This window comes from Gopherus flavomarginatus, chromosome 1 (assembly GCF_025201925.1).
Source record: "Gopherus flavomarginatus isolate rGopFla2 chromosome 1, rGopFla2.mat.asm, whole genome shotgun sequence".
Classification (NCBI taxonomy): Eukaryota; Metazoa; Chordata; order Testudines; family Testudinidae; genus Gopherus; species Gopherus flavomarginatus.
Genome location: NC_066617.1, coordinates 369,824,034 through 369,850,781, shown reverse-complemented (window position 1 = coordinate 369,850,781; position 26,748 = coordinate 369,824,034). Strand labels below are relative to the sequence as shown.

At 43.6% G+C, this 26,748-nt stretch overlaps 1 protein-coding gene across 1 annotated transcript; it reads left to right on the top strand.

The window, feature by feature from the left end:
• The first annotated feature begins 1,483 nt into the window (after nt 1–1,483).
• Nucleotides 1,484–2,302, top strand: LOC127033825 (olfactory receptor 52E2-like). The gene has a single exon (XM_050922112.1). The coding sequence runs from the start codon at nt 1,484–1,486 to the stop codon at nt 2,300–2,302; it is 819 nt and encodes a 272-aa protein (XP_050778069.1).
• The last annotated feature ends 24,446 nt before the right edge of the window (nt 2,303–26,748 follow it).

Below are 26,748 nucleotides of genomic sequence, written 5' to 3'. Positions count from 1 at the left end.
AGATTGCTCTGAATCAGTGACGTGTCCTCTTCATTATTTACAATCCCACAATTTTGTGTCATCTGCAAACTTCATCGATATTCAGGCATGAGAATGGTTAGCAGATGAGTTGTTGTCACATGCCTCTGCTTATACTTATCAGGTAACATCTGTAACTTATCTCTCAGACAAAGCTGGATGCCTGCACGAAAGTGTCTTACCACAAGGAAGATGGGAAGTAACAGAGGTGCAGGCCTGTAGCCCTAAATACCAAGACCCTTATGCCCTTCATACCCATTCTCTTAAGCAGAAAGTCATAGCCCAGCATTAAAATGACTGTTTCCATGGGGAAAATTTGGCTCTTTTCAATATAGGAATGGCAATGTTGAAATATCAAGATGTTGCAGAACAAATTGAAGGAAATCAAGAAGTAGGTGGATTCAGGGATGACCTAACCATCCCTGAGGGTGTCACCTAACAGCTACCTCTTGGCTTGTTCCCTGAAACATGTCAGTGTATAGACATTCCAAAATATTTATTTATCTGTAAGTATTGTAACTGGATAGTCTCACTATCCATCTAAACCTCCAAACCCCTCCAGTTTCTCATTTGCCTCATGGCCTCAAATACCTCTTGCGGCAACGAGTTCGTCAGCCTAATTGGGAACTGAAAGAAGAAAGTATTTTTTTTCCATCCGTTTTGAATTTTCCACATTTCAGTTTCAGTTAATGTCCTCTTGATACTGTGTTATGAGACAGGGAGAACACATTCTTGATCTACTCTCTACGAGTCAGTATTTCATAGACTTTTCTCATGACCCCTCTAATACACCTCCTTGTTAAGGTAACAATCCCAATCTTTCCAATCTATATCATAAGGAGAGTTTTCTCAGGCCTTTGGTCATTTTTGTTGACCTTGCCTGAACCCCTCTCGTTCTGTAATAACCTGTGTGAGGAGGGAGACCCATACTTCAAAGAGGAGAGCAGAGGGGTGTAAAGTATTGGTTGATTGCTCTCATGGCATTGTATTTCCTTTATGATTTCCAAACACACTCCTCCTGGATTACAATGTTTTGTTTAGTTTCTGACATGCACTGTGAGCAGGGTTTTACAGAGCTGTGTACCATGACACCCAGGTCACTGTCCTCAGTTCATACAGTTAAATTAGAACCTTGTTAGATATTTGAGGAATTCAAGCTTTTTCTTCCAATGGGTGTGCACGTTGCAGTTATTGACATTGAAGTTCATCTGCCATCATGCTGCCCATTCACCTTGGTTGGTTAGCTCAATCTGAAGACTTCTCTAGACTTGACTATGACCTCAATAATCTGGTGCCATCTGCAAATGTTGGCATTTCATTGTTCACCACTCTTTCCAGAGTGTTAATAACTATAAAATATTTATTGTGCTATTTATTATAAAGCGTGTAATCCCCCTCACTCTGCTTCTCTTACTTCACAGACACCTTGAGCATTTCTGAGCTCAATCGATGCATAAATCACCTCATGGCAGATTTCAATCTCAGTGATTCTGACCGTTCATCATTCATCGTAATGGGAATCCCCGGCCTGGAAGCTGCTCACATCTGGATTTCCATCCCTTTCTCTACATTCTACATTATCAGCCTGTTGGGAAATTTCATGGTTCTGTTTGTTGTAGGCAAAGAGCAGACCCTACATGAACCTGTGTACCTGCTGCTTTGCATGCTGGTGCTCACAGAAATTGGTGTATCTACTTCCGTTGTGCCAAAGGCACTGTGTATATTTTGGTTCAATTTGAAAGGAATTACTTTGAGTGGCTGCCTCACCCAGATGTTCTTCCTTCACGTGGGTTCTGTGACACATTCATCCGTCCTCGTGACAATGGCCTTTGATCGCTATGTTGCCATATGTAACCCTCTGAGATATGCCACCATCTTCACAAATGAACAAATAGCTACTCTAGGGCTAGTGTGTTTGACAAGAGCTGTTCTCTTCGTTCTGCCCCTGCCTCCGCTCCTGAGCAGGCATTCATTCTGTGCCAACCGCATTATCCCCCATACGTACTGCAACCACATGGCTGTGGCAAAGATGTCATGTGGGGACATCACAGTGAACAGGATGTACGGCTTGGTGATAGTATTTATAGTCCTCGGGTTTGACCTGACACTCATTGCCCTGTCCTATGGTCTGATCATCAGGGCTGTCCTCAGAATACCCTCTAGGAAAGCCCATCAGAAAGCCCTCAACACATGCACAGCCCACATCTGTGTGATGCTGATGGCTTATCCTATCTTCCTTTTCTCCACTCTGACATACCGATTTGGTCAGGGTATTGCTCCCTAGGTACACATCATCTTGGCCAATCTGTATTATCTCCTCCTTCTCGTGCTCAACCCTGTTGTTTATGGTGCTAAAACCAAAGAGCTTCATGACAAAATGCGCAAATACATCTGTGGAATGTCATCAACTGGGGCCAGTGACTCTGAACCTCTCTGACAAGCGGGATAAAGGATATCCCCTCATTAGTCAATGACAGTCTGTCCAAGTTTGGTTGAGCTCACCATTGTGTAAGTTCACAGTCTTAAAAGCTCCTCACACCTAACACCTTATCACTCCATCACCAAGCACTGCTCTCTCTGTTGTTGAGTTCCCGCTCTCTGACTATCACCCAATCTCTTTCAATGTCGCTCATCGGCCCCCACCTCCACACACCCTGTCCCTTCCCTTTCTTTGACTTCCAGACACCAGAAGATACTGCAACTTTGTGAAGCAAGTTGGATTTCCATTAGACTCTGTTTGAACAGTATACTTGATCAGTTTGGAGAACTGAAGCAATGCTTTCTGATAGCCAAAAAAAAAAAAAGAAAGAAAGAAAGCAACTATAATACTGAATTTCTTCATCATAACTATAGTGATACGGTGATCAAAATTTACCTGAATTTAATATGTCCAATACTTCAGGAAGCCTGGAGGATAAACCAAATGTTTCAGCTGGAAAGTGCTAATACAGGAACGCTGCTGCAGGAATGCAGGACATTCAACTAGAACTTATTGGTGAGAGTTGTGAACCTTTGTGTTTTTGAAAACTGGACTGTGTTATCCTAGGTTTGAGGGTGTGTACCCCAGAATGTGTTCAAGCCAATTACAACCATAGGGTGTGCACTCGGTCACTATGAATTAATAAAAGAGAACACAACATAATTAAGGGTTAATTGGAAAGCAGGCTTTTAGATTCAAAGTTAAAATCTAGCTGGTAGTTTCTGCTAATCAGAATGGAAGGAGCAGACAGACAAGTAAATAAATTAGAAAGAAAGAAGATAAATGAATGTGAACCTAGAGTCTAGATGCCCATGATAGTAGAAGTTTTTTGAAAGTTAGGAAAAGTGATGATCCAGTAGGGGTCACTATGATCTATGTGTTTTGTAGAAGTTAAAAAAGATTAGCTAATACAGCGTACTTTGGAGCAGTCCTCTGAAGCCATCTTGAAAGATGTTTTTCCTGAATCCCTTCCTCTCTGGTGGGTGAGCAACTGACCACTGCGAACCTGCTGTTACTTACTCAATACCATTCCAGCTGTTAGGTAAATATCTGGGTTGTTTTAAACCTATTGCTTATGTCTGTGTGTGCTTAAATCAAATAAACTGCAGTGTTAAGCAAGAGCATGTTTACTTGCATTTAATCCTTGATCAGACTGCATTGCTGTGTTCCCATTTATTTGATCCTGACACTGCTTGGAGTGAAAGGGTTAAGATTTCCCTGCTGGGGTTTTGAAAAATCCGCATAACAGACTGCTGTGTTAAACCATGAAATTGCCACGGAGACCAAAGGCTTACCACTTTGTACAGTGGATTTTTATACTTGCTCTGGTGGCATGGTGACCTGCTCTAGCTCTGGGAGAGGGCTGGCAGGCTGGGAGAACAGTCCAGGCTGTGTGGGGAAACAGCCGCAGCTGTGGCCACACCCCAAACAGACTCAGCTGACCCTATAAAGGGACTGCTAGGCTGAAGCAGTCTCAATCTCTCTCTCTCTGCATTCAGAGAGCGAAGGGCCTGGCTGCTGGAAGTTGAGAGAGTACCTGAGGGAAGTAGGGCTGGGGAATAGGGCAAGGGAGCTGTAGGGCTCTGCCTGGTAAAACCCCCAGGCTGCGACCTAGTGTAAGGCCAGACAGGTACTGGGGGTACAGAGGGGTAGCCACAGGCAGCAGGTCCAAACCCCTTTGCCTGTGATGAGTGGCTTATACTGCAGTCTGCCCCAGTGAACGGGGGCTAAATGGAGACTTGCCAGTAGCCAAGACTGAGGCAAAGCAGGAATAGTGGGTGGGGGTTCCCCGGGGAGGGGGAGACCCAGAATTGTGGGGGTACTGCCAGGGGGCAGCACAAACAAGCTAATTCCCAGAAGTCACCAGCAGGAGGCGCCACAGGGATGAGTCCGCACCTCTACACTTGCTTTCAGCTGAAACTTTCAAAATACACACTGACTGTTCCTGCTGTCCAAGGCATCAGACTTAGGTGTCAAGATTTCATCTTGGACATTGTGAAAGAGATGAGACAGAGACTACAATCAAATGTCCAAGTGATTAGGAAACACTATTTCACTAGGAGGGTGATGAAACACTGAAATGGGTTACCTAGGGAGGTGGTGGGATCTTTTCCATTGACATGGAGTGAGGACAATCAATGGGACACAATCATTCCTGGGTACAAAATATATCAGGAGGACATAACAGGTCATGGGGGGGTGGCTGGTGGGGTGGCACTATATGTGAAAGAAAATGTAGAATCAAATGATGTAAAAAATTAAGTGAATCCACATGTTCCATAGAATTTCATGCTCTAATAAGAATATAATATTACGGATCTATTACTGACCACCTGACCAGGACAGTGATAATGACGATGAAATGCTAAGGGAGATTAGAGAGGCTATCAAAGATAAGAACTCAATAATAGTGGGGGATTTCAGTTATCCCCATATTGATGGGGAACATGTCACCTCAGGACAAAATGCAGAGATAAAATTTCTCAATACTTTAAATGACTGTTTCTTGGAGCAGCTGGTACCGGAACCCACAAGGAGAGAGGAAATTCTCGATTTAGTCCTGAGTGGTGCACGGGAGCTGGTCCAAGAAGTAACTATAACAGGACCACTTAGAAATAGTGACCATAATATAATAACATTTAACATTCCTGTGGTGTGAAGAACCCTCAATAGCCCACCACTGTGGAGTTTAATTTCAGAAAGGGGAACTATGCAAAAACGAGGAGGTTAGTTAAACAGAAATTAAAAGGTACAGTGACTAAAGTGAAATCCCTGCAAGCTGCATGAACACTTTTCAAAGACACCATAATAGAGACCCAACTTCAATGTATACCCCAAATTAAGAAACACAGTAAAAGAACTAAAAAAGAATCACCATGGTTTAAAAACCATGTAAAAGATGACGTGGAGATAAAAAGGAATATTTTAAAAAGTGGAAGTCAGATCCTAGTGACATAAATAGAAAGGAGCATAAACACTGCCAACTTAAGTGTAAATATGTAATAAGAAAAGCCAAAAAGGAATTTGAAGAACAGCTGGCCAAAAACTCAAAAGGTAATAACAAAATGTTTTTTAAGTACATCAGAAGCAGGAAGGCTGCTAAGAAACCAGTGAGGCCCCTGGACAACTGAGATACAAAAGGAACACTTAAAGATGATAAAGTCATTGAGGAGAAATTAAATGAACTCTTTGCTTCAGTCTTCACGGCTGAGGATGTTAGGGAGATTCCCCAAACCTGAGCTGGCTTTTGTAGGTGACAAATCTGAAGAATTGTCACAGACTGATGTGTAACTAGAGGAGATTTTGGATATGCACAGTTTCCCCGCCAGGTATTAACACATAATCTGGTTAATTAATAAGTAAAAGGTGATTGTATTAAATACAGAAAGGAGGATTTAAGTGATTTCAAGTAGTGAACAAAGTGAATTACCAAGTAAAATAAAATAAAACACGCAAGTCTATGTCTAATACAGTCAGAAACTGAATACAGATAAGATTGTCACCCTCAGAGATGTTTCAATATGTTTCTTTCACAGACTGGATGCCTTCCTAGTCTGGGCCCAATCCTTTCCCCTGTTACAGCCCTTGTTGAGCTCAGGTGGTAGGTAGGGGATTCCTCATGTTGACTCCTCTCCTCTCTTTGTTCTGTTCCACCCATTAATATATCTTTTGCAATAGGCAGGAATCCTTTGTCCCTCTGGGGGAGCAGACACCCTTCAGGCTGCTTTACGGAGCCCTTGGAATATTTGCAGGGAGGTGGTAGGAAGTGGTGGTAGGCAGCAAGTATAATAGGCCACGGAAGGCTAAACTTCCCTAGGCTGTTCTGCTCCCAACCTGCCTTTGAGAGAGGGGACACCTGGTCTGTGGCATCCTGGCCTGCCCTCCACCCCTGATTCCGTCTCCTGTTTTTTCCTCATGGCCACACCCACACACCACCTCCTCTTTTCTCTGCTCCGCCTGTCTGCTGAGGCCCCCTTTGCTTCTCCCTGAATCCTTCACTGAGTCCCTCCTTTCCTCCACTCTCCTTTCCCCATGGCCCTTTGCCCACAGCTTGTTCAGTCCCTCCTCTCCTACAGACCAACCTTCCCTCCCCCAAGACCCCTACCGCCAACCATCTTCCAGTGAAAACTGAACCACATTTCAAAGTGGGCCCTGGCCTCCTGGCACTCCATGTCCCAGCCCTCTTACCTGAGTTGTTCCAGATTCAGCTGCAAAAGCAGCAGGAGGAGTCACACAGCTGGGCCATGTGTAGAAGAAGAAGGTCAAGGTAAGTCAAGGTAAGTGTGGGTCCCTTACTGAATGAGTGAGGCAACCTAGTGACAGAGGATGTAGAAAAAAATAATGTATTGAAATCTTTTCTTGCCTCTGTCTTCACAAACAAGGTCAGGTCCCAGACTGCTGCACTGGGAAGTAAATCGTGGGGTGGAGGTCACCAGCCTTCTCTGGAGAAAGAATTGATTCAGGACTATTTAGAAAAGCTGGATGAGAATAAGTCCATGGGGCTGGATGTGCTGCATCTGAGGATACTAAGGGAGTTGGTGGATGTGATTGCAGAGCCATTGGCCATTATCTTTGAAAACTCATGAGGATCGGGGGAGTTCCCAAGTTACTGGAAAAAGGCTACTGTAGTGCCCATCTTTAAAAAACGGAAGAAACAGAGTCCAGGGAACGACAGGCCAGTCAGCTTCACCTCAGTCCCTGGAAAAATCATGGAGCAGTCCCTCAAAGAATCAATTCTGAAGCACTTATTGGAGAGGAAAAAGATCAGGAATGGTCAGCATAGATTCACCAAGGGCATGTCATGCCTGACTAACCTACTTGCCTTCTATGAGGAGATAACTGGCTCTGTGGATGAGGGGAAAACAACGGATGTTTTATTCCATGACCTTAGCAAATCTTTTGATATGGTCTCCCACAGTATTCTTGCCAGCAAGTTAAAGATGTATGGGCTGGATGATTGGACTATAAGGTGGATAGAAAGCTAGCTAGATCATTGGGCTCAATGGGTAGTGATTAATGGCTCCATGTCTAGTTTGCAGCCGGTTTCAATCGGAGTACCCCAAGGGTTGGCCTTGTGGTCAGTTTTGTTCAATACATTCATCAATGATGTAGAGGGTGGTGTGGACTGCACCCTCAGCAAGTTTGCAGAAGACACTAAACTAGGAGGAGTGGTAGATACACTGGAAAGTAGGGACAGGATACAGAGGGACTTGGACAAATCAGAGGATTGGGTCAAAAGAAATCTGATGAGGTTCAACAAGGACAAGTGCAGAGTCCTGCACCTGGAATGAAAGAATACCATGCACTTCTATAGACAAGAAACCAAATAGCTAGGCAGCAGTTCTGCAAAAAAGAATCAAGGGTTAGAGTGTACGAGAAGCTCGATATGAGTCAACAGTGTGTCCTTGTTGCCAAGAAAGTTAACAGCATTTTGGGATGTATAAGTAGGGGAATTGCCAGCAGATCCAGGGATGCGATCATACCCCTCTATTCGACATTGGTGAGGCCCCATCTGGAGTACTGTGTCCAGTTTTGGCCCCCCCACTAAAAGAAGGATGTGGAAAAATTGGAAAGAGTCCAGCGGAGGGCAACAAAAATTATTAGGGGACTGGAGCATGACTTATGGGGAGATGCTGAGGGAACTGGGATTGTTTAGTCTACAGAATAGAAGAATGAGAGGGGGATTTAATAGCTGCTTTCATCTACCTGAAAGGAGGTTCTAAAGAGAATGGATCTAGGCTGATCTCAGTGGTACCAGATTACAGAACAAGGAGCAATGCTCTCAAGTTGCAGTGGGGGAGGTTTAGATTGGATACTAGGAAAAACTTTTTCACTAGGAGGGTGGTGAAGCTCTGGAATGGATTAGCTAAAGAGGTGGTGAAATCTCCTTCCTTGCAGCTTTTAAGATCAGGCTTGTCAAATAACTGGATGGGATGATTCAATAGGAATTGGTCCTGCTTTGAGCAGGGAGATGGACTAGATGACCTCCTGAGGTCCCTTCCAACCCTGATATTCTATGATTCTATGATTCTTCATGTTAGTTAGGACATGCAAAAACACAAAATCTTGTGTGACCAGTGGAAGAAATGATAGCACTAGTCACTGCCGACATGTACGACCAGCAGCACAAGCACTCTACTTCCAACTAAGACAGCAACAATAAAATGTTGCCTTTTAGAGACTAATAATAACAAACTATTTCAACTCAAAATATGGATATTGACTACAGTCTTTGAATGGAATTAGAAATAAATAATGTAATAATGTTATTGTTGTTTTGACACTACATATATTTTGGGCTCCTTTTGGGTTATTGACCATTTTTCTTTGAAACACCTGCCACGCCTCAATCAAGATACTCGTACCAGTACTTAGGTTTTTATTTTGAATTTCATTATCATTTCATAGCTTTGTTGCTAATATTAAGACCCTACTCCTGGTGCTTTTAGCCTTTTTTTTTTTAAATGTAATCTGTAGTAGATATCTAACACTGTCATTTGTTATTTGATGTATAGATGAATATGTTGATTAAAAAAAACAACTTTGTTTCAATAACTCCTTTGCAAAGGTGAGCTGGTAGCTTGATAGAAGATTAGAAAGAGTCACCATCCTTCATGGTTATTTGCCTTCTCAGAGGGTCCTGGTACTGCCTTAATCAGGGATCAACCTACCATGTCGAAATCTAGAGGTTAACATGCTCTGACACATAGTCATAGGTATTAATATAAATTATCTCATCCCTGAAACCGTTCCACTTGGCCTAATTTATGAGTTCCATGTTCTGTGGTGTACCCTGCAGTTACGGGTCTGTTCCAGAACTAGGGTAAACATATTCACGTATTTGTTCCATTCCCTATTCAGCTCCCCAAAGTCAAGAGGGGTAACCGGTAGACCATTTATCTATGCCAAAGGTTGCAAGCACTTCTACTGACTTGATCTAGTTAATCATACAAGATACAGGCCTGTAGTTTCCTTATGAATAACTATTATGAATAACATATACTGGAATTCAGCATAAACAAACCCCAAGAAAATAATATAATCAATCAAACTAGTGGAAACCATCCCCATACATTCTGCAATACAGCAAGCTAGCAAGTTGGCCTTATGGGCTACAGCACCACACATTCTTTAGGGAACTGGGACAACTGATCGTTTGGGTTTCAGTGACATTTAAAGAAATGTGTAACTTGTTAAATCTTCATATAAATGATAAAATATGAAATGTGTAACTTTGGAGACACATTCTTTCTTCATAAGGTGAATGTAATATCACTGCACAAGACGGCTTTCTGGAGACTGATATCTTATAAAGGCTATCTCCTGTACTGTTTAATTATGGGGTTAGAACAGTAAACCTCACATTTTTAGTTCACCTCTTGGACCCATAACAGAACAAATGAAAGCTTGGTCAAGCAATTGCCAAAACAATTGGTCAACAACTAGTGTGAATCACTCCTTCCTCTCGTATCTGTGTTTAGACACAATGAAGGCACCCACAGAAATAATTCTCCTGAGCTAAAATGCCACTAAATTTTCTGAACCTTCAGCGTTATAGAAATAAATGAAAAACTTAAGTTTTGTTTTTTTCATTGTGCTCCAAAGAAAGATTCTGGAAACGGTAAATGCTGTTTCAAAACTGCTACAATCCAGAGACACAGACCTATACAAAGCAGCAGAATTATTTCCCAAAGCCACTAAACTCCTGGCAACATTTCAAATTGAGTTCAAAGAAGCCAAATGTTGATCAAGTAAATTATCAGAAAAATGGGTCAGACAAATCAAGTCTGAAGAGAAGTGCTTGAGAAGGGCAAAAAGGCAGGGGAGTAGCTTGTTTTGTGGTAGATGAGAAAGGAGATCAGAGCTGATACCGGCTGCTCCAGGGAAGAATCTCCCCCTGAACATGTGTACAAATGTCCCTCCCTGAAGGTATGCCTACACTACCCGCCATATTGGCAGGTAGTGATAGATCTAGCGAGGATCGATGTATAGCATCTCATGTAGAAGTGATACATCAGTCCCAGAACGTGCTCCTCATCGACCCCAGAACTCCTCCAGGGCAAGAGGTGGAAGCAGAGTTGACTATGAGCGGTGGCTGTCGAACTCGTGTCGTGGCGATGCGAAGTAAGTCAATCTAAGTCTATCTAAGATATGTCGACTTCAGTTACTATATTCTTGTAGCTGAAGTCATGTATCTTAGATCAATCCCCCCAACCCCCAATGTAGACCAGGCCTAAGTGAAGGGACGGCCTGTTGCAAGGACAGCCTGAGAGGGAAGTATTCATCTCTCATATAAATACTGGACTTGAGTGAACCCTTTATTTGCTTTTTGGGAAGAGCCCTTCAACTGACCTTGGCCTTGGAGGTTTCATTATACCACAGGAAGAGACAGTTGCTGCCCAAGAGGACAGGAGAATGACCTCCCTACATGCAGCCCCCAGAGGGTGCCTTGGGGTGAGCAGACACCCTTCATGCTTCCTTAGGAACGATAGAGACCTTGGGGCATTATCCGGGAAATGATAGGAAGTGGCCCAGGGAGGGCTACCTTTCATAGGCAGCAGGTATAATAGGCCAGGAGAGAGCGGATCCTGTCTGTCACTTGCTGAGTCCTTCCTCTCTTCCCTCCTCCCCCGAGGCCCTGCTTGCCAATGAAAAACAGAACTACATTTAAAAGTGGGTCCTGGCCTCCTAGCCCTCTGTGTTATAGCCCTCTTTGCTGAATTGTTCCAGTATCACTAGAAGTGGAAGCAGGAGGGGTCCCAAATCTGGGTACAGTACGGGAGCCAGATATCAACAATGCCCACCTGGTGAAGTGAAGAAACAGATTGATAGAGCCAGAACGGTACTCAGAAGTCACCTACTACGGGACATGCCCAACAAAGAAATAAAAGAACACCACTAGCTGTCACCTACAGCCCCCAAGTAAAATCTGTCCAGCACATCATCAAGGATCTACAACCTCTCCTGAAGGACAATCTCTCACTCTCACAGACCTTGGGAGACAGACCAGTCTGATCTTACAGACAGCCCTCAAATCTAAAGCAAATAGTCACTAGAAACTACACACCGCACAACAAAAACACTAACTGAGGAACCAAGCCCTGATGCCAACTCTGTCTTCATATCTACTCAAGTGACACCATCGTAGGACTTAACCACTTCAGCCGCATCATCAGGGACTGGTTCACATGCACATCTATCAATGTGATATATGCCATCATGTTCCAGCAATGCCCCTCTGCCATGTACATTGGACAAACTGGACAGTCTCTACGTAAAAGAATAAATGGATACAAATCTGACATCAGGAATTATAACATTCAAAAACCAGCAGGAGAACACTTCAATCTCCCTGGTCACTCAATAGCAAACATAAAAGTGACAATTCTTCAACAACTAAAAAACTTCAAAAACAGACTCCAACGAGAAACTGAAGAACTGGAATTAATTTTCAAATTGGACACCATCAAATTAGGCCTTAAACTGAGAGTGTCACTGCACAAACTAAATACATTTGTTAGTCTCTAAGGTGTCACGAGTACTCTTTGTTTTTACAAAAACTGATTTCTCCTTGCTAAATAATCACACCTTCTTCTCAACTCTTTTAAACGTACCACCTTGTATACATTGGTCTCAGTAGCACTACAAAAGTGATTTCCACTCCTTGTCAACTGTTGAGAGTAGCCCACTTCCAAATTCAGTGAATTGGCTCATTAGCACTGACCCCCAACTTGGAAAGGCAACTCCCATCTTTTCATATGCTGTGTATTTATACCTCCCTACTATATGTTCCCCTCTGTGCATCTGATCAAGTGAGTTTTAGCCCATGAAAGCTTATGCCCAAATAAATTTGTTAGTCTCTAAGGTGCCACAAGGACTCCTTGCTGTTTTTGCTGATACAGATTCATACTACTTCTGCTGTGAAATCTGCTGTAGTGTTGGTGATCATAGGGCCTGGAGAGGCTGAATCACCAGCAAAGCAGTGTGAAATAGGGCCAGCACAGTTGTGTGGTTAGAGAGGTGCAGCAGTTCTCGTGGCTCCCAGATTGCACCCCAGGGGTGACAACCCATCAGACTCATACCCTCTGGAGCCCAAATTTGGCCGCAAGGCACGTATGATGCAAGTTTGGGACTAGGGACAGTAGGACAAACAGGAGATCCAGATGTAGAAATTGTGTGGTTCCTTTACCAACATCCTCTCACCTGAGCAGCACATTGAAATACTCCCAGGGCAACAGATCAGGTAAATAACATGGCTGTTCCCTCGTAAAATGTGGGCTAACTTGTGAGATGAATTCCAGGTCATTTTAGCATTGGGAGAGGTGAACGAATGGCACCCAGGATATCATAACACGTTTCTGCATCCATTTGCAAAAGATCAGCACAGTATTGAAATTTGATGCCTCCCTGATGCAAAGGAAAAATTTAAAGGTGGATAAGGAACTGGTTTAAGGTGAGACTACAATGGGTCGAACTGAAAGGTGACCTGTCAGGCTGGAAAGAGGTTACTACTGGAGTTCCTCAGGGATCAGTTTTGAGACCAATCTTATTCAAACTTTTTATGACTGACCTTGGCAAAGAAAGTGGGAATGTGCTAATAAAGTTTGTGAATGACACAAAGCTGGGAGGTATTGCTAACACAGAAAAGGACCGGGATATCCTACAGGAAGATCTGGATGACCTTGTAAACTGGAGTAATAGTAATAGGATGAAATTTAATAGCGAAAAGTGCAAAGTCATGCATTTAGGGATTAATAACAAGAACTTTAGTTATAAATTGGGGACATAGTTGGAAGTAACAAAGGAGGAGAAGGACTTCGGAGTATTGGTTGATCCCAGGATGACTATGAGCTGCCAATGTGATATGGCCGTTAAAAAAGTGAATTCAGTTTTAGGATGCATCAGGCGAGGTATTTCCAGCAAAGATAAGGAGGTGTTAGTACCATTACACAAGGCACTGGTGAGAATCATTTTGAATACTGTGTGCAGTTCTGGTCTCCCATGTTTAAGAAGGATGAATTCAAATTGGAACAGGTTCAGAGACTAGCTTCTAGGATGATCCGAGGAATGGAAAACCTGTCTTATGAAAGGAAACTGAAAGAGCTTGGCTTGTTTAGCCTAACCAAAAGAAGCTTGAGGGGGTTAAGATTATTCTTTATAAATATATCAGAGGGATAAATAAGAGGGAAGGAGAGGAATTATTTAAGCTTAGTACCAATGTGGACACAAGATCAAATGGGTATAAACTGGACACTAGGAAGTTTAGACTTGAAATTAGACCAAGGTTTCTAATCATTAGAGGAGTGAAGTTCGGGAACAGCCTTCCAAGTGGAATAGTGGGGGCAAAAGACACATCTGGCTTTAAGACTAAGCTTTATAAGTTTATGGAGGGGATGGTATGATGGAAGAGCCTAATTTTGGCAATTAATTTGGCAACTGATCTTTGATTATCATCAGGTAAGTATGCCTAGTGGTCTGTGATGGGATGTTAGATGGGATGGGATCTGAGTTACTGCAGAGAATACTTTCCTGGGTGCTGGCTGGTGAGTCTTGCCCACGTGCTCAGGGTTTAAGTGTTTGCCATATTTGGGATCGGGAAGGAATTTTCCTCCAGGGCAGATTGTCAGAGGCCCTGGAGGTTTTTCGCCTTCATCTGCAGCATGGGGCATGGGTCACTTGCTAGAGAATTCTCTGCAGTTTGAAGTCTTCAAACCACAATTTGAGGACTTCAATAACTCAGACACAGATTAGAGGTTTGTTATAGAAGTGGATGGGTGAGATTCTGTGGCCTGCATTGTGCAGGAGGTCATATTAGATTATCATAATGGTCCGTTCTGACCTTAAAGTGTACGAATCTATGAGTCCATCTATTAGAACACTTGGTAGCTGTCAGATATATATTCAACTTAACACCTCACAAAGGCTCACTGGCAAATAACATTGCTGCCAAAATCCTGGGAGAAGAAAGCCTTTTACACTCCCTTCGTCTTGCATAAATTCAGAATCAGGTAATTAGCCTCTACGGGATGGCACTGATTTTTCAGAGGCTAATGGACTGGATATTACAACTTCATTGGCGATATGCAGCGCTATGCTGCTAAGATAAACTGAAAATGGTTTTTAGTCCCGTATCTTGTGGCAGCATTCCTACATATTGTGCAGATGGCAATACAATACACACAGAAAAGACTGCCATCATCATTCGCTACACTGAACAGTCTGCAAGGCACAGTTTGCCCTGAAAATCTGAGCCCCTGTTATCAGCAAATCATTTATTTTCTCCTGCGGGTGGTTCTCAGGCTGAAGTTCTCCAGGGTCCATTTTCTGCTCTTCTGGCTGCTCACACAGAATCCAGAGAATTGTACGGGAGTCCTGGCCAATTTGAAAATCCACAGAGATTGTACAGGGGAATAATAAAAGTCGCTGTGCAGCGCTCCGAGTGTCAGATATGTGACATTGATATGCTGATTCTCAATACTCTGCCTTGCTGTTGTAGTAAAGAGATTTCATTTCTCTGCTGCGTGGGATTTTTGTGAGTTGCCTGTTTCTGTATTAAAGTTAATGCTGCGGGCTCAGGAAGGTTTCCAGGGTTCAAATCAAGAATCATCTGGGCAGGAATTCACCAACACGGTGACTTGAATTGTTTAGTACTGTCATAAAAAACAAAGGATTTCCATTGAAAAATTGGAACTACAAATATATTAGTTTAGACAAATATTTGCATTTATGTTCAATTCATTTTCTCCTACTGTGTCCTTCTAACTTTCTCAGTAATTTTTTTTTGTTCTCTATTGTTTTTCTGTGGTTTGGTCAAGTTTTCCAATTCAGCAACCTCAGTGCCCTTTTTGGAAGTGCAATCAAAGCTTCTGCAGTGGGTATCTGTGTTACCAGAGAGTTCGCAACAAGAATGGGCCACATACTGGCTTTATTCTGCTCTCACATTCTGCCTTCAGTGGGTCTGCCATAAACAGAGAAGAAAAGTTAATAGCACAGAGGTACTTTATATCTCTTTGACTGTAAAGAGTTAACAAGTTCAGTAAGCCTGGCTGTCACTTGACCAGAGGACCAATCAGAGGACAGGATACTTTCAAATCTTGAGGATGGGAAGTTTTTGTGCTGTGCTGTTAGTTTTGGTTGTTGTTCACTCTGGGGACTCAGAGGGATCAGACGTGCAACCAGGTTTCTCTCCAATCTCTCCGATACAGGCTCTTATAAGGTCAGACTAGTGAGTACTAGGTAGATAAAGTGAGTTAGGCTTATGGTTGTTTTCTTTATTTGCAAATGTGTATTTGGTTGGAAGAAGTTCAAATGTGTATTTAGCTGAAAGGAGTTCAAATTGGTATTTTGCTGAAAATATTTTAATTTGTATTTGTATACTTAGGCTGGGAGGGTGTTCCCAGTGTCTATAGCTGAAAGACCCTGTATCTATTCCATCTTAAATTTACAAGATCATTTTTACTGTTTTTCTCTCTTTAATTAAAAGTTTCTTGTTTAAGAACCTCATTGTTTTTTTATTCTGGTGTGAGACCCCAGGGGACTGGGTCTGGATTCACCAGGGAATTGGTGGGGAGAAATGAGGGAAGGGGGAGAGAAAGGCTAATTTATTTCTGTGTCAGGATTACTTTCTCTCTCAGGAAGAGTTTGGGAGGGGGAAAGAGAAGGAGGGAGGAAGGTGAATTTTCCTCTCTGTTTAAGATTCAAGGAGTTTGAATCACAGTGATCTTCCAGGATAACCCAGGGAGGGGAAGTCTGGGAGAGGTAACGGTGGGGGAAAGGGTTTGCTTTCCTTGTGTTAAGATCCAGAGGGTCTGGGTCTTGCGGGGTCCCCGGGCAAGGTTTTGGGGGGACCAGAGTGTACCAGGCACTGGAATTCCTGGTTGGTGGCAGCGCTACAGGTTATAAGCTGGTAATTAAGCTTAGAGGAATTCATGCTCATGCCCCATCTTTTGGACGCTAAGGTTCAGAGTGGGGAATTGTACCATGACATGGTAGGCAGCATGTGGGATAAGATAGAATCCAAAAGCCAGTGAGGTTTTTATTTCTAGCTATCTGCAGGCAGACTGGGAGGTTTGGGTTTAGAAGCAAAAGCCAGTAGGATTTTTTCTTTCTCTTCCCCTGCTAGCTGTGTGTAAAGCAGGCTAGAGGAGATTGTGTTAAAAGCAAAGGTCTGCAAGTTTTTTTGGTCTCTCCCCTCTGAGTACTCTGAAGGCAGAGGCACTAGGGTTTAACAAGGATCTTTTTTAAACAAAGGGACTCCAGTTGTGAATCACCATATACCAGCAAATGAATGGGGTTTTTTCTTTCTAACTCTGTCGGGAATAGCTAGGTAGAAGGAGTTTAAAAAAGACTCTGTGGCTAAGCAACCCTAAGCAGGCAACAGAGAAGCAGCATCTCAGGCAGTAAACAGCAGAGGGAGCCCCAATACAAGAAAACAGAAACCATGACTACCAAGGATGCCCTGAAACAGGAACGAGCGAGACTAGAGAGCAGAGGAACAAATCAAAGATGCAGACCACAGGCGAGACGTGAAAAAAAAACTACAAGAGATGGAGCTGAGAGAAAGAGAAAGAGAGGCCGCCCACAGGAGATTGCTGGAGATGAAAGAGAAAGAGTTGGAAATCCAGAGGGAGACCCACCAGCAGGCCCTGGAATTAGCGCAGGCTAGGCAGCATGCTCCAGCCAACCCTAACAACCCTTCGCCAGTTATTGTTCCACATCCCAAGAGATTTCCCACCTACAAGGCAGGTGATGACACTGAAGCCTTCTTAGAGAATTTTGAAAGAGCCTGCCTTGGGTACAGCATCCCTGAAGACCAGTACATGATAGAACTGAGGCCACAGCTCAGTGGACCTTTGGCAGAGGTGGCGGCTGAAATGCCTAAGGAGAACATGAATGACTATAAACTTTTTCAAACCAAGGCCAGATACAGAATGGGGATAACACCTGAACAGACAATTCCCTCAGACTCTCTCAAGACCCTAACAGAATAGCACTCTCTGCAGCAGGACCCAAATCCGTGAATTTAAAAACCAGGAGCCAACAGTTAAACATTCAGGGTGAATCTGGTCCACTTGAGATCAAAGGCAAAATTCCTAACTGAGCCAAGAGTTTGCCCTAAATCCACATGCAGTGAGTTAAATAAATGTCCGGATTTACGTCGGCCATGAGTCTCCAGTGACTTCATCTGGAGTCGTCCCGAGGCCTCTAAGGACGGATGAGCTTGTTCAGACCCAAGAAGAACTGACAGGACAGTTGCTTAAATCTCAGTTTCACAGCCTTAAAGCTTTAAAGCAATTAGATTAACCATTTTTTTTCAAGGGGGAATAGGAGGAGAGAGACCCTTCATCTCTGTTTCTGGAGAGGATGAGACGCATTAGAGGTTGTGTTGCAAATATTACCTGGGGAGGTCCAGGAACACACAGTGTATGCGGTGAGTATGCGCAGGACTGCAGGACAAGCAGTATCCAGATCACAGTGGCACAAAGTCCGGAAACTATGCAACATGGGGAATGGACGTCCTCCCTGATGCACAGACCAAAGAGGCGTCATGAGGCCTCCTGGGTCTGAGGGCAGTCTGAGACTGCAAGGGAAAGGGGACAACACTCTAACAGATGGTCTCTGTCACCATCCCCCACCCAGACCATACTTCCTTCCATGAGAAAGCGCACTACAGTTTTGTGACAACATCAGCAATTGCCAACTCAGAAAAGCAGCCTCAGGAAGGAGTATTTGGGTTTCTAACTGGACTCAATATGTTAAAGCTTTGTGTCTTTTTGAAGAAGAGTTGTTCACACTGGCTCCTTTTAATCCCACCTCGTCTCCCCCACCTGCTAGGTCTGTCCATCTCTCCTTCCCGGCACAGGTTGAGCTGCAGCCGAGGTTCCCTTTAATCCCAGAAAGGCAGTTCAGTCTCATCTCCCCCTTTTCCCCGGTGCAGGCAGACACTGAGTTTAACATAGTCTGAAGAGATAGTTCTGTGAGCTGTCCCTGCGGTGTATGGCACCTGGTTTTAGTCCTGGGTGAGGGGTATCACTGTGTGACAGGGTGAAATTTCTGGGGTGGGGGGGATCTACATGGACAAGTGACCAGCACCAGGTGTTATGTGGAAGGAAGAGGAGTGTACAGAGGCAGGCTGGCAGTGCTAGAGGCTGTGGGGGCAGGTAGGGAGTGTACACAGTGAACTGGGCACTGCTGAGGGTTGTGGAGGCAGGCGGGGTGTGTACAGTGACAGAAAGTAGCACTGAGGCTTTGTGGGTGCTTTGACAGTCTATATCTTGGGAGAGCGTACTGTAACTCCCATATTCCTCATTTTCAGATAATCAAGATCTTACATATAAAGCATGCCTTGTACAGTATCAAGGGAAACATCATGATCTGCTGAAAGTCATGTCTCTATCCATATATGTATCATTAATGAATATGGGGCAATGAGAATTCTGTTGTATGGTGGTGACTAAAACATGCTGTAAATAGGGGAATCAGCCACATATTAGCCCCCACCCTGAGGCAACAGCAGGGAAAGTTACAACCCCCTGCAGGGTGTCAAACAACCCATCAGCAGCCATTGTCCCACAAGGGAGTCACAATGCAATGACTCACTTGCATGAGGCCCTACAAAGAGAATTGCTAAACCTTGCTTGCAGAGACTCAGCAATGCCCCCCAGACATGCCTCTGCTCCCCAGACACATGGACTGAGGGTATAAAACAGACAGAGAGGACACATACTGGCCTCTTCTCTGGCCACCACCTTAGCTGCAGGCAACAAAGACATTGAGAAGAAAACAAAACAACAGGGAGATTGGCCCAGGTTTGAGGAAAAAACCTGTATATTAAGGACTGCAATATCCAGTGGGGTGAGAAAAACTGCTTTATCTAGATTTTTCCCAGTCTAATAGGGTTGAGAGTTTAAACTGCATTTTTATATTTTATTTTATTTTGGTAACCACTCTGACTTTTTGCCTATCACTTAATATCACTTAACATCTCTCTTTGTAGTTAAAAAATGTGTTGTTTATTCTACCTGAAGCAGAGTGTTTGGTTGACGCGTGTAAGAGACTCCCCTGGGGATAACAAGCCTGATGCATGTCAATTTCTTTGTTAAACTGATGAATTCATCTAATCATCCAGCATCCAGCAAGCATAACTGGACCCGGCGAGCTGGAGGTTCCTAGGGATGTGTCTGGGACTGGAGATATTGGTAAGTGTCATTCAGTTGCGCAATCGAAGCAGCAGCTTACGTGGCAGAGGCCATGAGTGAACAGCCCAGGAGTGGGGATTCTCACAGCAGAGCAGGGCAGTCTGGCTCAAAGAGTCAAGGATTGGAGTGACCTAGCAGATGACTGGTCTAGATACCACCAGAGGGGAATGTCACAGGGATGCAGAGCGGCATGTTGATGGACAGGTGGACAGTGCTGCTGAAATAATTTTTTTCTGTATGATTGTTGATCCAAGGCCAGGTTTGGGACTTTTCCTGGTACAGAGTGTGTTTGGAGAGTTTCAGGGTCTCTGCCCTGGCAAGTCACAGAACTGCAACCTGAGTGACATAACCTTTATTCAGTTTTGTTCCCAATTATTGTTATGTAACTTTGGGCATTTCACTAGCAGAAATAACCATTGATATTTTGTGACAATGTACCCCATATTGATCATAGTGATATTGTTATAATATGATTATATGATTATAGCATAATTATGATACATTTTATGCTTGATGGGTCATGTAAGATGTCATTGAAAAAGTTATGACTTTCTGAATATTATTATCTGATTCATATGCATGTATGATTTTTGTCTGCCATTATGAATATTGACTATTTATTTGTATTTAAAATGTAGTTACAACTGGGTAACACCCACTAGGCAAGAATATTTCAGTCTAGATAGGTGATTGGAAATGGCCTATTCAGGACAATGAGCCACTGGATGAAACAATAGGCGTTAAGAGAAATTTATCTCCCACAAGATGAGCCTCCCTGAGAATGCTTCAGACAGCCTATACATAATGGATGCTATGACTTTACAAGGGCATGTGACCAGGCCAAAGAACTCTGGACTCCATCTGTAATTTTTCCCACAAACTAGTCTGGAAACCAAGTTTTAAAACAAAGGGTTCCTACCATATGCTAAAGTTATATAAAGCAGAGAGTGACATCGTTGGTGGTCTTCACTCCCCTCAATAAGACTCCTAGAATGTGAATAACTATAAAATATTTACTCTACTATTTGTTATAAAGTGTGTAACCCCCTTGCTGTTCTTCTCTCCCTTTACAGGCACCTTGAGCATTTCTGAGTCATATTGATGCATCAACCACCTCATGGCAACTTTCAACTTCACCCCCTCTGACCCTTCAACGTTCATCCTAATGGCAATCTCCGGCCTGGAGGCTGCCTCTGGTGTTGGTGTTGCCTCTGTAACACTGTTCAGACCCTCTCTCCTTGGAGCTCCAGTGTTATCAGTATTAGCAAATAAGGCAACCTACTAATTCAGCAGACCTCAATGTTACTCAGAGAGAAAGACTGCAGGCACAGTTCGGTGACAAAGGCACCCAGTCAGGTTTATTTCCCTCTAGGCATAGTCTCATCACCCTTGGTATGAGCAAAATGAGCTAATTAGTTTATGTAAGTCCTTTCCTGGGTGGTAATACCCCAAGCAATCCTTAGAGATCAAGGACTACTGAGGGTAAAGACATTAAGAATGTTGATCTACCATCTCCAAACCAATGGGTTGGTGGAGTGATTTCAAGGAACTGTTATGGAGACATTAAATAATTTTGTAGCCTCTGATTCCAAACACTGGGCTCAACTCTTCCCCACCTCTTTTTTCCAATCAGGGAGTTGCCTCAAGCCTACAAGTTTTCTCCCTTTGAACTGCTGCCTGAGAAGTTCCCAGGTCATGAACAGAGTCCAATTAATTCTTCAGTTAAGAAATTGCCTCAAGACTTTGCAGGCATTTGCTAGAAGAATTCTGCTAAATGCACAACAGGTGCAAGAGAAGGGCGATAACAAAGGGGTCCAGCGGTGAGTGTTCAGACTGGGTGACTGAGGGTTACGGTTACAATCAAGCCTGCTTTTCAAATTACTGGGTCAATGGCAGGGACGGTTTGAGATAGTGAGGCATGTGGGCCCCATCAACTACGAGGAGAACCATCTAGAGAAGAAAAAGGAGGCTAAGATAAGAACATAGAAACAGCCATATTGGCTGAGAACAATGGTCTAGTCGAGTATGCTGTCTTCTGATGGGGCCAATGCCAGGTGCTTTAGAGGGAAAGAACAGATCAGGCTATTACTGAGGGATCCATCTCCTGTTCTCCATCATCGAAGCATTGACAGTCAGATGCCAGGGACACCCAGAGCATGGAGTTGCTTCCCTGAATATCTTTGCTAACAGTCATTGATGCATCTATCCTCCATGAATTTATCTAGTTCTTTTTGACACCATTATACTATTATAATTTTAGCCTTCACAAATCCCCTGGCTATGAGTTCCACAGGTTGCCCGTGTGTTGTATGTAGTATTTCCTTTACTTTGTTTTAAATCTGCTGCCTATTAATTTCCTTCAGTAACCCCTGATTCTTGTATTACGTGAAGGAGTAAACAAGACTTCCGTATTTACTCTCTCCACACCATTCATGATTTTATAGATCTCTATAATAGCCTCTCTTTGTCATCTCTTATCCAACCTGAAAAGTCCCAGTTTTTTAATCCCTCCTCAGATGGAAACTGTTCCACACTCCTAATCATTTTGTTGCCCTTCAGTTTACCTTTTCCTTTTCTAATATATCTGTTTTGACATGAGGCAACCAGAACTGCCCATAGTATACAAGGTAGGGGATTAAATAGTGGCATTAATATACTTTATATCTTCCTAGCTATCCCTTTCCTAATGGTTCCTAACATGCTGTTAGCTTTTTTGACTGCTGTGGCGCAGGGAGCTGATGTTTTCAGAGAATTATCTACGACGATTCCAAGAGCTCTTTCTTGAGTGGTAAAAGCTATTTTAGAGCTAATTATTTTGTACATATAGTTGGGATCATGTTTTCTAATGTGCTTTACTTCTATCATTTGAATTTCTTAAAGGCCTAGGTGGGGATCCTCCACATAACCTCATTGTCACACTGTACCACGTATAATTCCAGAGTTGTATGATTACGACATAATTATTATGCATTTTGTACAAGAGATGTCTTGTGAGATGTCATGGGATAATCCTTTTCAGTGTGCATGTATCATGTTTGCATCTGAGGTTATGAATATTGACTATGTAGCTGTATTTCAAATGTAGCTACAACCGGGTGACACCCACTAGGCAAAATGCTTCCAGGCTAGACAGCTGGTTGTGAAGGGCCTATAAAGGGTAATGGGCCATTGGGGAAACAATAGGAGAAGCAGCTTATCCTCCACCTGGTGAGTGTTCCTGAGAATGTTCCAGACAATCTATGGACAATGGCTGCTATGACTCAGCAGGGCATGCAAGACATGTGACCAGACCACATGACACTGAACTCCATTTTGGGTACCTGTACTTTTCCACAAACTGGACTGGGAACTCTTTTTGGAAGAAATCATTCCTGCCATATGTTGGAGCTGTACAAAGAGGGGTGCTTTGATCTGCTTTGATCTGTTTGCTATCATAATCACTTAAAATCTTTTTCTAGTTAAACTTGATTTTCCGCTTTATCTAAACCAGCATGCCTTTGACTGAAGTGTCTGGGAAAATCTCACCTTGGCTTATGGTGTTTCCTTCCCACATGAACTGGAGGAGGAACTGTATTAATGAACTTACATTGTAAAGATCCCTATGCTGTGTAAGACAGTACATTTTTGGGTTTATACACTGTGGGGGAAGGGTATGAGCCTTGAGAGCTGAGAAATTGGCTGATGTGTGCTGTTTATACTTAGGTGGCTTTGGTGAACTCTCAGGTAACTCAGTTTTGGTCTGTGGCACCATCTGCTCTCATGTTGGTGATCACAGGGCCTGGAGAGGCTGAATCACCAGCAAAACAGTGTGAAACAAAGCCAGCCCAGTTGGCTGGTTAAAGGGATGCAGTAGTTCTCATGGCTCCTAGACTGCACCTCAGGGGTGACAAACCATCAGACTCATACAGTCTGGAGCCCAAATTTGTCTGCAAGGCACCTATGATACAAGTATGGAGGTAGGGACAGTAGCCCAAACAGGAGATCCAGATGTAGAATTTATTTGGTTCCTTTACCACATGTTCTCACCTGAGCAGGGCACAGATACCTAAAATACCAGCACACTGAAATAACCCCAAGGCACCTGATCAGGCAAATTCCATGGCTCTTCCCTCATAAAATGTGTGATACTATGTGAGATGAAGTCCAGGTCATTTTAGCATGGGGAGAGGTGAACGAATTGCACAGTGAGTGGAGAAGTCCCATTGTTCTAGCTCTGATCCAGGATATCATAACCTGTTTCTGCATCAATTTGTGAAAGATCAACATAGTATTGAAATTTGATGTATCCTTGATGCAGAGAGTAGATTAACTATTAGAACAGTTCCTAGTTTTCAGACATATATTCAACTTTAGACCTCACAAATGCACACTGGCAAATATTGTTGATGCCAGAATCATAACAGAAAAAAGCCTTTTACATGCCATTCAGCTTGCATCAATTCAGGATCATGTAATTTGGCCTCTACGGGGTGGCACTGATTTTTCAGAGACTAATGCAATGGATATTACAACTGCATGGGCAGGATGCAGCAGTACAATGCTACGATAAACTGAAAATTGTTTTTGGTCCCATATCTTGAAGCAGCATTCCCACGCATCGTGCAGATGGCAGTATATTACACACAGAAAAGAAAGCTATCATCAGTTGCTAGGCTGAACAGTTTGCAAGACACAATTTGCCCTGAAAAGTTGAGCCCCTGTTATTGGCAAATCATTTCTTCACTCTCCGGGGAGGTTCTCAGGCTGAAGTTCTCCAGGGTCTATTTTCTGCTTATCCCGCTGCTCACAGAGTCCAGGGAATTCTACTGGGATCCTGGCCAACCTGACAGTTCACACAGACTGTTCAGGGGGATTATAAAGGTCGCCGTGCAGCACGTCGAGTGTCAGACATGTGAGATTCATACGCTGATTCTCAAGACTCTGCCCTGCTGTCACAGTAAGGAGATTTCCTCTCTCTGCTGAATTGGATTTCGGTGAGTTGCCTGTTTCTGCATTAAAGTTAGTGCTCAGGGCTCAGAAAGGGTTCCAGGGGTAAACTCAAGAACCATCTGGGCAGGAATTCACCAGCACGATGACTTGAACTGTTTAGTACTGTCAGAAACACCAAGCGATTTACTTGGTAAAATTGGAACTAAAAATGTATTGCAAAGAGTTTAGACAAATATTTCCTTTTATGGTCAGTTCCATGTCTCTTACTGTGTCCTTCTATCTGTCTCAGTAGTCCCCTTGTTTTGTGCTGTGTGGCTTTTCCTCTGGTTTTCTAATTCAGCAACTTCACTGCCCTGTTAGGAAGTGCAGCCAAAGCTTCTGCAGTGGGTTTCTATGTTACCAGAGGGTTCACAACAAGAATGGGCCATACACTGGCTATATTCTGCACTTACATTCTGCATTCACTGGGTCACTATAGATTGACACTGGCCTCTCTGAGAGCAAAATCAAGGCCCCTGAGTTTTGAAATTCCCAGCTTTCATTCCCGGTCTCAGAACACCACATGAACTGGGGGTTTCCTTCAGACTCTTTCAGCATCCTAACAGAACAGCGCTCTCTGCAGCAGGACCTAAAGCCATGATTTTCACAGCACGGAGCCAAAAGTTAAACATTCAGAGTGAATCTGGTCCCTTTGACTTCAAAAGCCAAATTCCCAGCAGATCCAGGCGTTCCTCCTAAATTCACATGTAGTGACTTAAATAAATGCCCTGAATTAGATTGGCTATGAGCCTCCAGTGACTTCATCTGGAGTCGTCCTGTGGCCTCTTAGGACGGTTGAGCTAGTTCAGACACAAGAACAATCCCAGTTCCCTCAGCTTCTCCTCCTAAGTCATATGCTCCAGCCCCCTAATCATTTTTGTTGCCCTCCGCTGGACTCTTTCCAATTTTTCCACATCCTTCTTGTAGTGTGGGGCCCAAAACTGGACACAGTACTCCAAATGAGGCCTCACCATTGTTGAATAGAGGGGAAAATGATCATGTCCCTCAATCTGCTGTCAACGGTCCTACTAATGCAGTGGATTATCCCGTTAGCCTTCTTGGCAACAAGGCCAAACTGTCAACTCACATCCAGATTCTCGTCCACTTTAACCCCTAGATCCTTTTCTGAGGAACTGCTGCCTAGCCATTCAGTCCCTAGTCTGTAACAGTGAATGGGATTCTTCCGTCTTAAGTGCAGGTCTCTGCACTTGTCCTTGTTGAACCTCATCAGGTTTCTTGTGGCCCAGTTCTCTAGTTTGTTTAGGTCCCTCCGTATCCTATCCCTACTCTCAAGTGTATCTGCCACTCCTCCCAGTTTAGTGTCATCTGCAAACTTGCTGAAGGTGCAGTCCACGCCATCCTCCAGATCATTAATGAAGAGTTGCTGAAATCTCAATCTCACAGGCTTAAAGCTTCAAAACAATTAGGATAACATTTTCTTTTGAAGGGAGGAGAGAGGCCTGCTCACCCTGAACTCCTGAATCTCTGTTTCTGGAGAGGATGAGAAGCACCAAAAGGCAGTACAAATAAAAGCATCTTTCTGGCTTAGAGGTGGTGTTGGAAAAGTCACTAGGGGAGATCCAGGAACACACAGTGTGTGAGGTGGTGGGAGCAGGACATCAGGACATGCAGTATCCAGATCAGAGTGACATGGAGTCCAGAAATTATGCAAAATGTGAAATGAATGTCCTCCCTGATGCACAGGCACCTCCTGTGTCCAGGGGTGTCTCAGAATTCAATGTAAAGTGGACCACAGAAGAGGTCTCTGACACCATCCCCCATCCAAACCATCTTTCCTCCCATGAGAAAGCCCACTACAGTTTTGTGGCGACATCAACAATTGTGAACAGGGAAAAGCAGCTTCAGAAAGTTATGTCTAGGTTTCTAACTGGCTGCAACATGTTAAATCTCTGTGTCATTTTGAGGAAGAGTTACTCATGCTGGCTCCTTTTAGCGTCCATGTCCTCTCTCCTTCCTGCCAGGCCTGTTCCCCTCACCTTCCCTGCACAGGCTGAGCTGTTACCAGGGTTCCCTTTGCCTCCAGAAAAGCAGTTCAGTCTCATCTCCCCCTTTTTCCTGGTGCAG

Excerpts from the sequence above, each read along its gene's own strand:
- LOC127033825 (XM_050922112.1), top strand. The coding sequence starts at position 1,484 with ATGGCAGATTTCAATCTCAGTGATTCTGACCGTTCATCATTCATCGTA.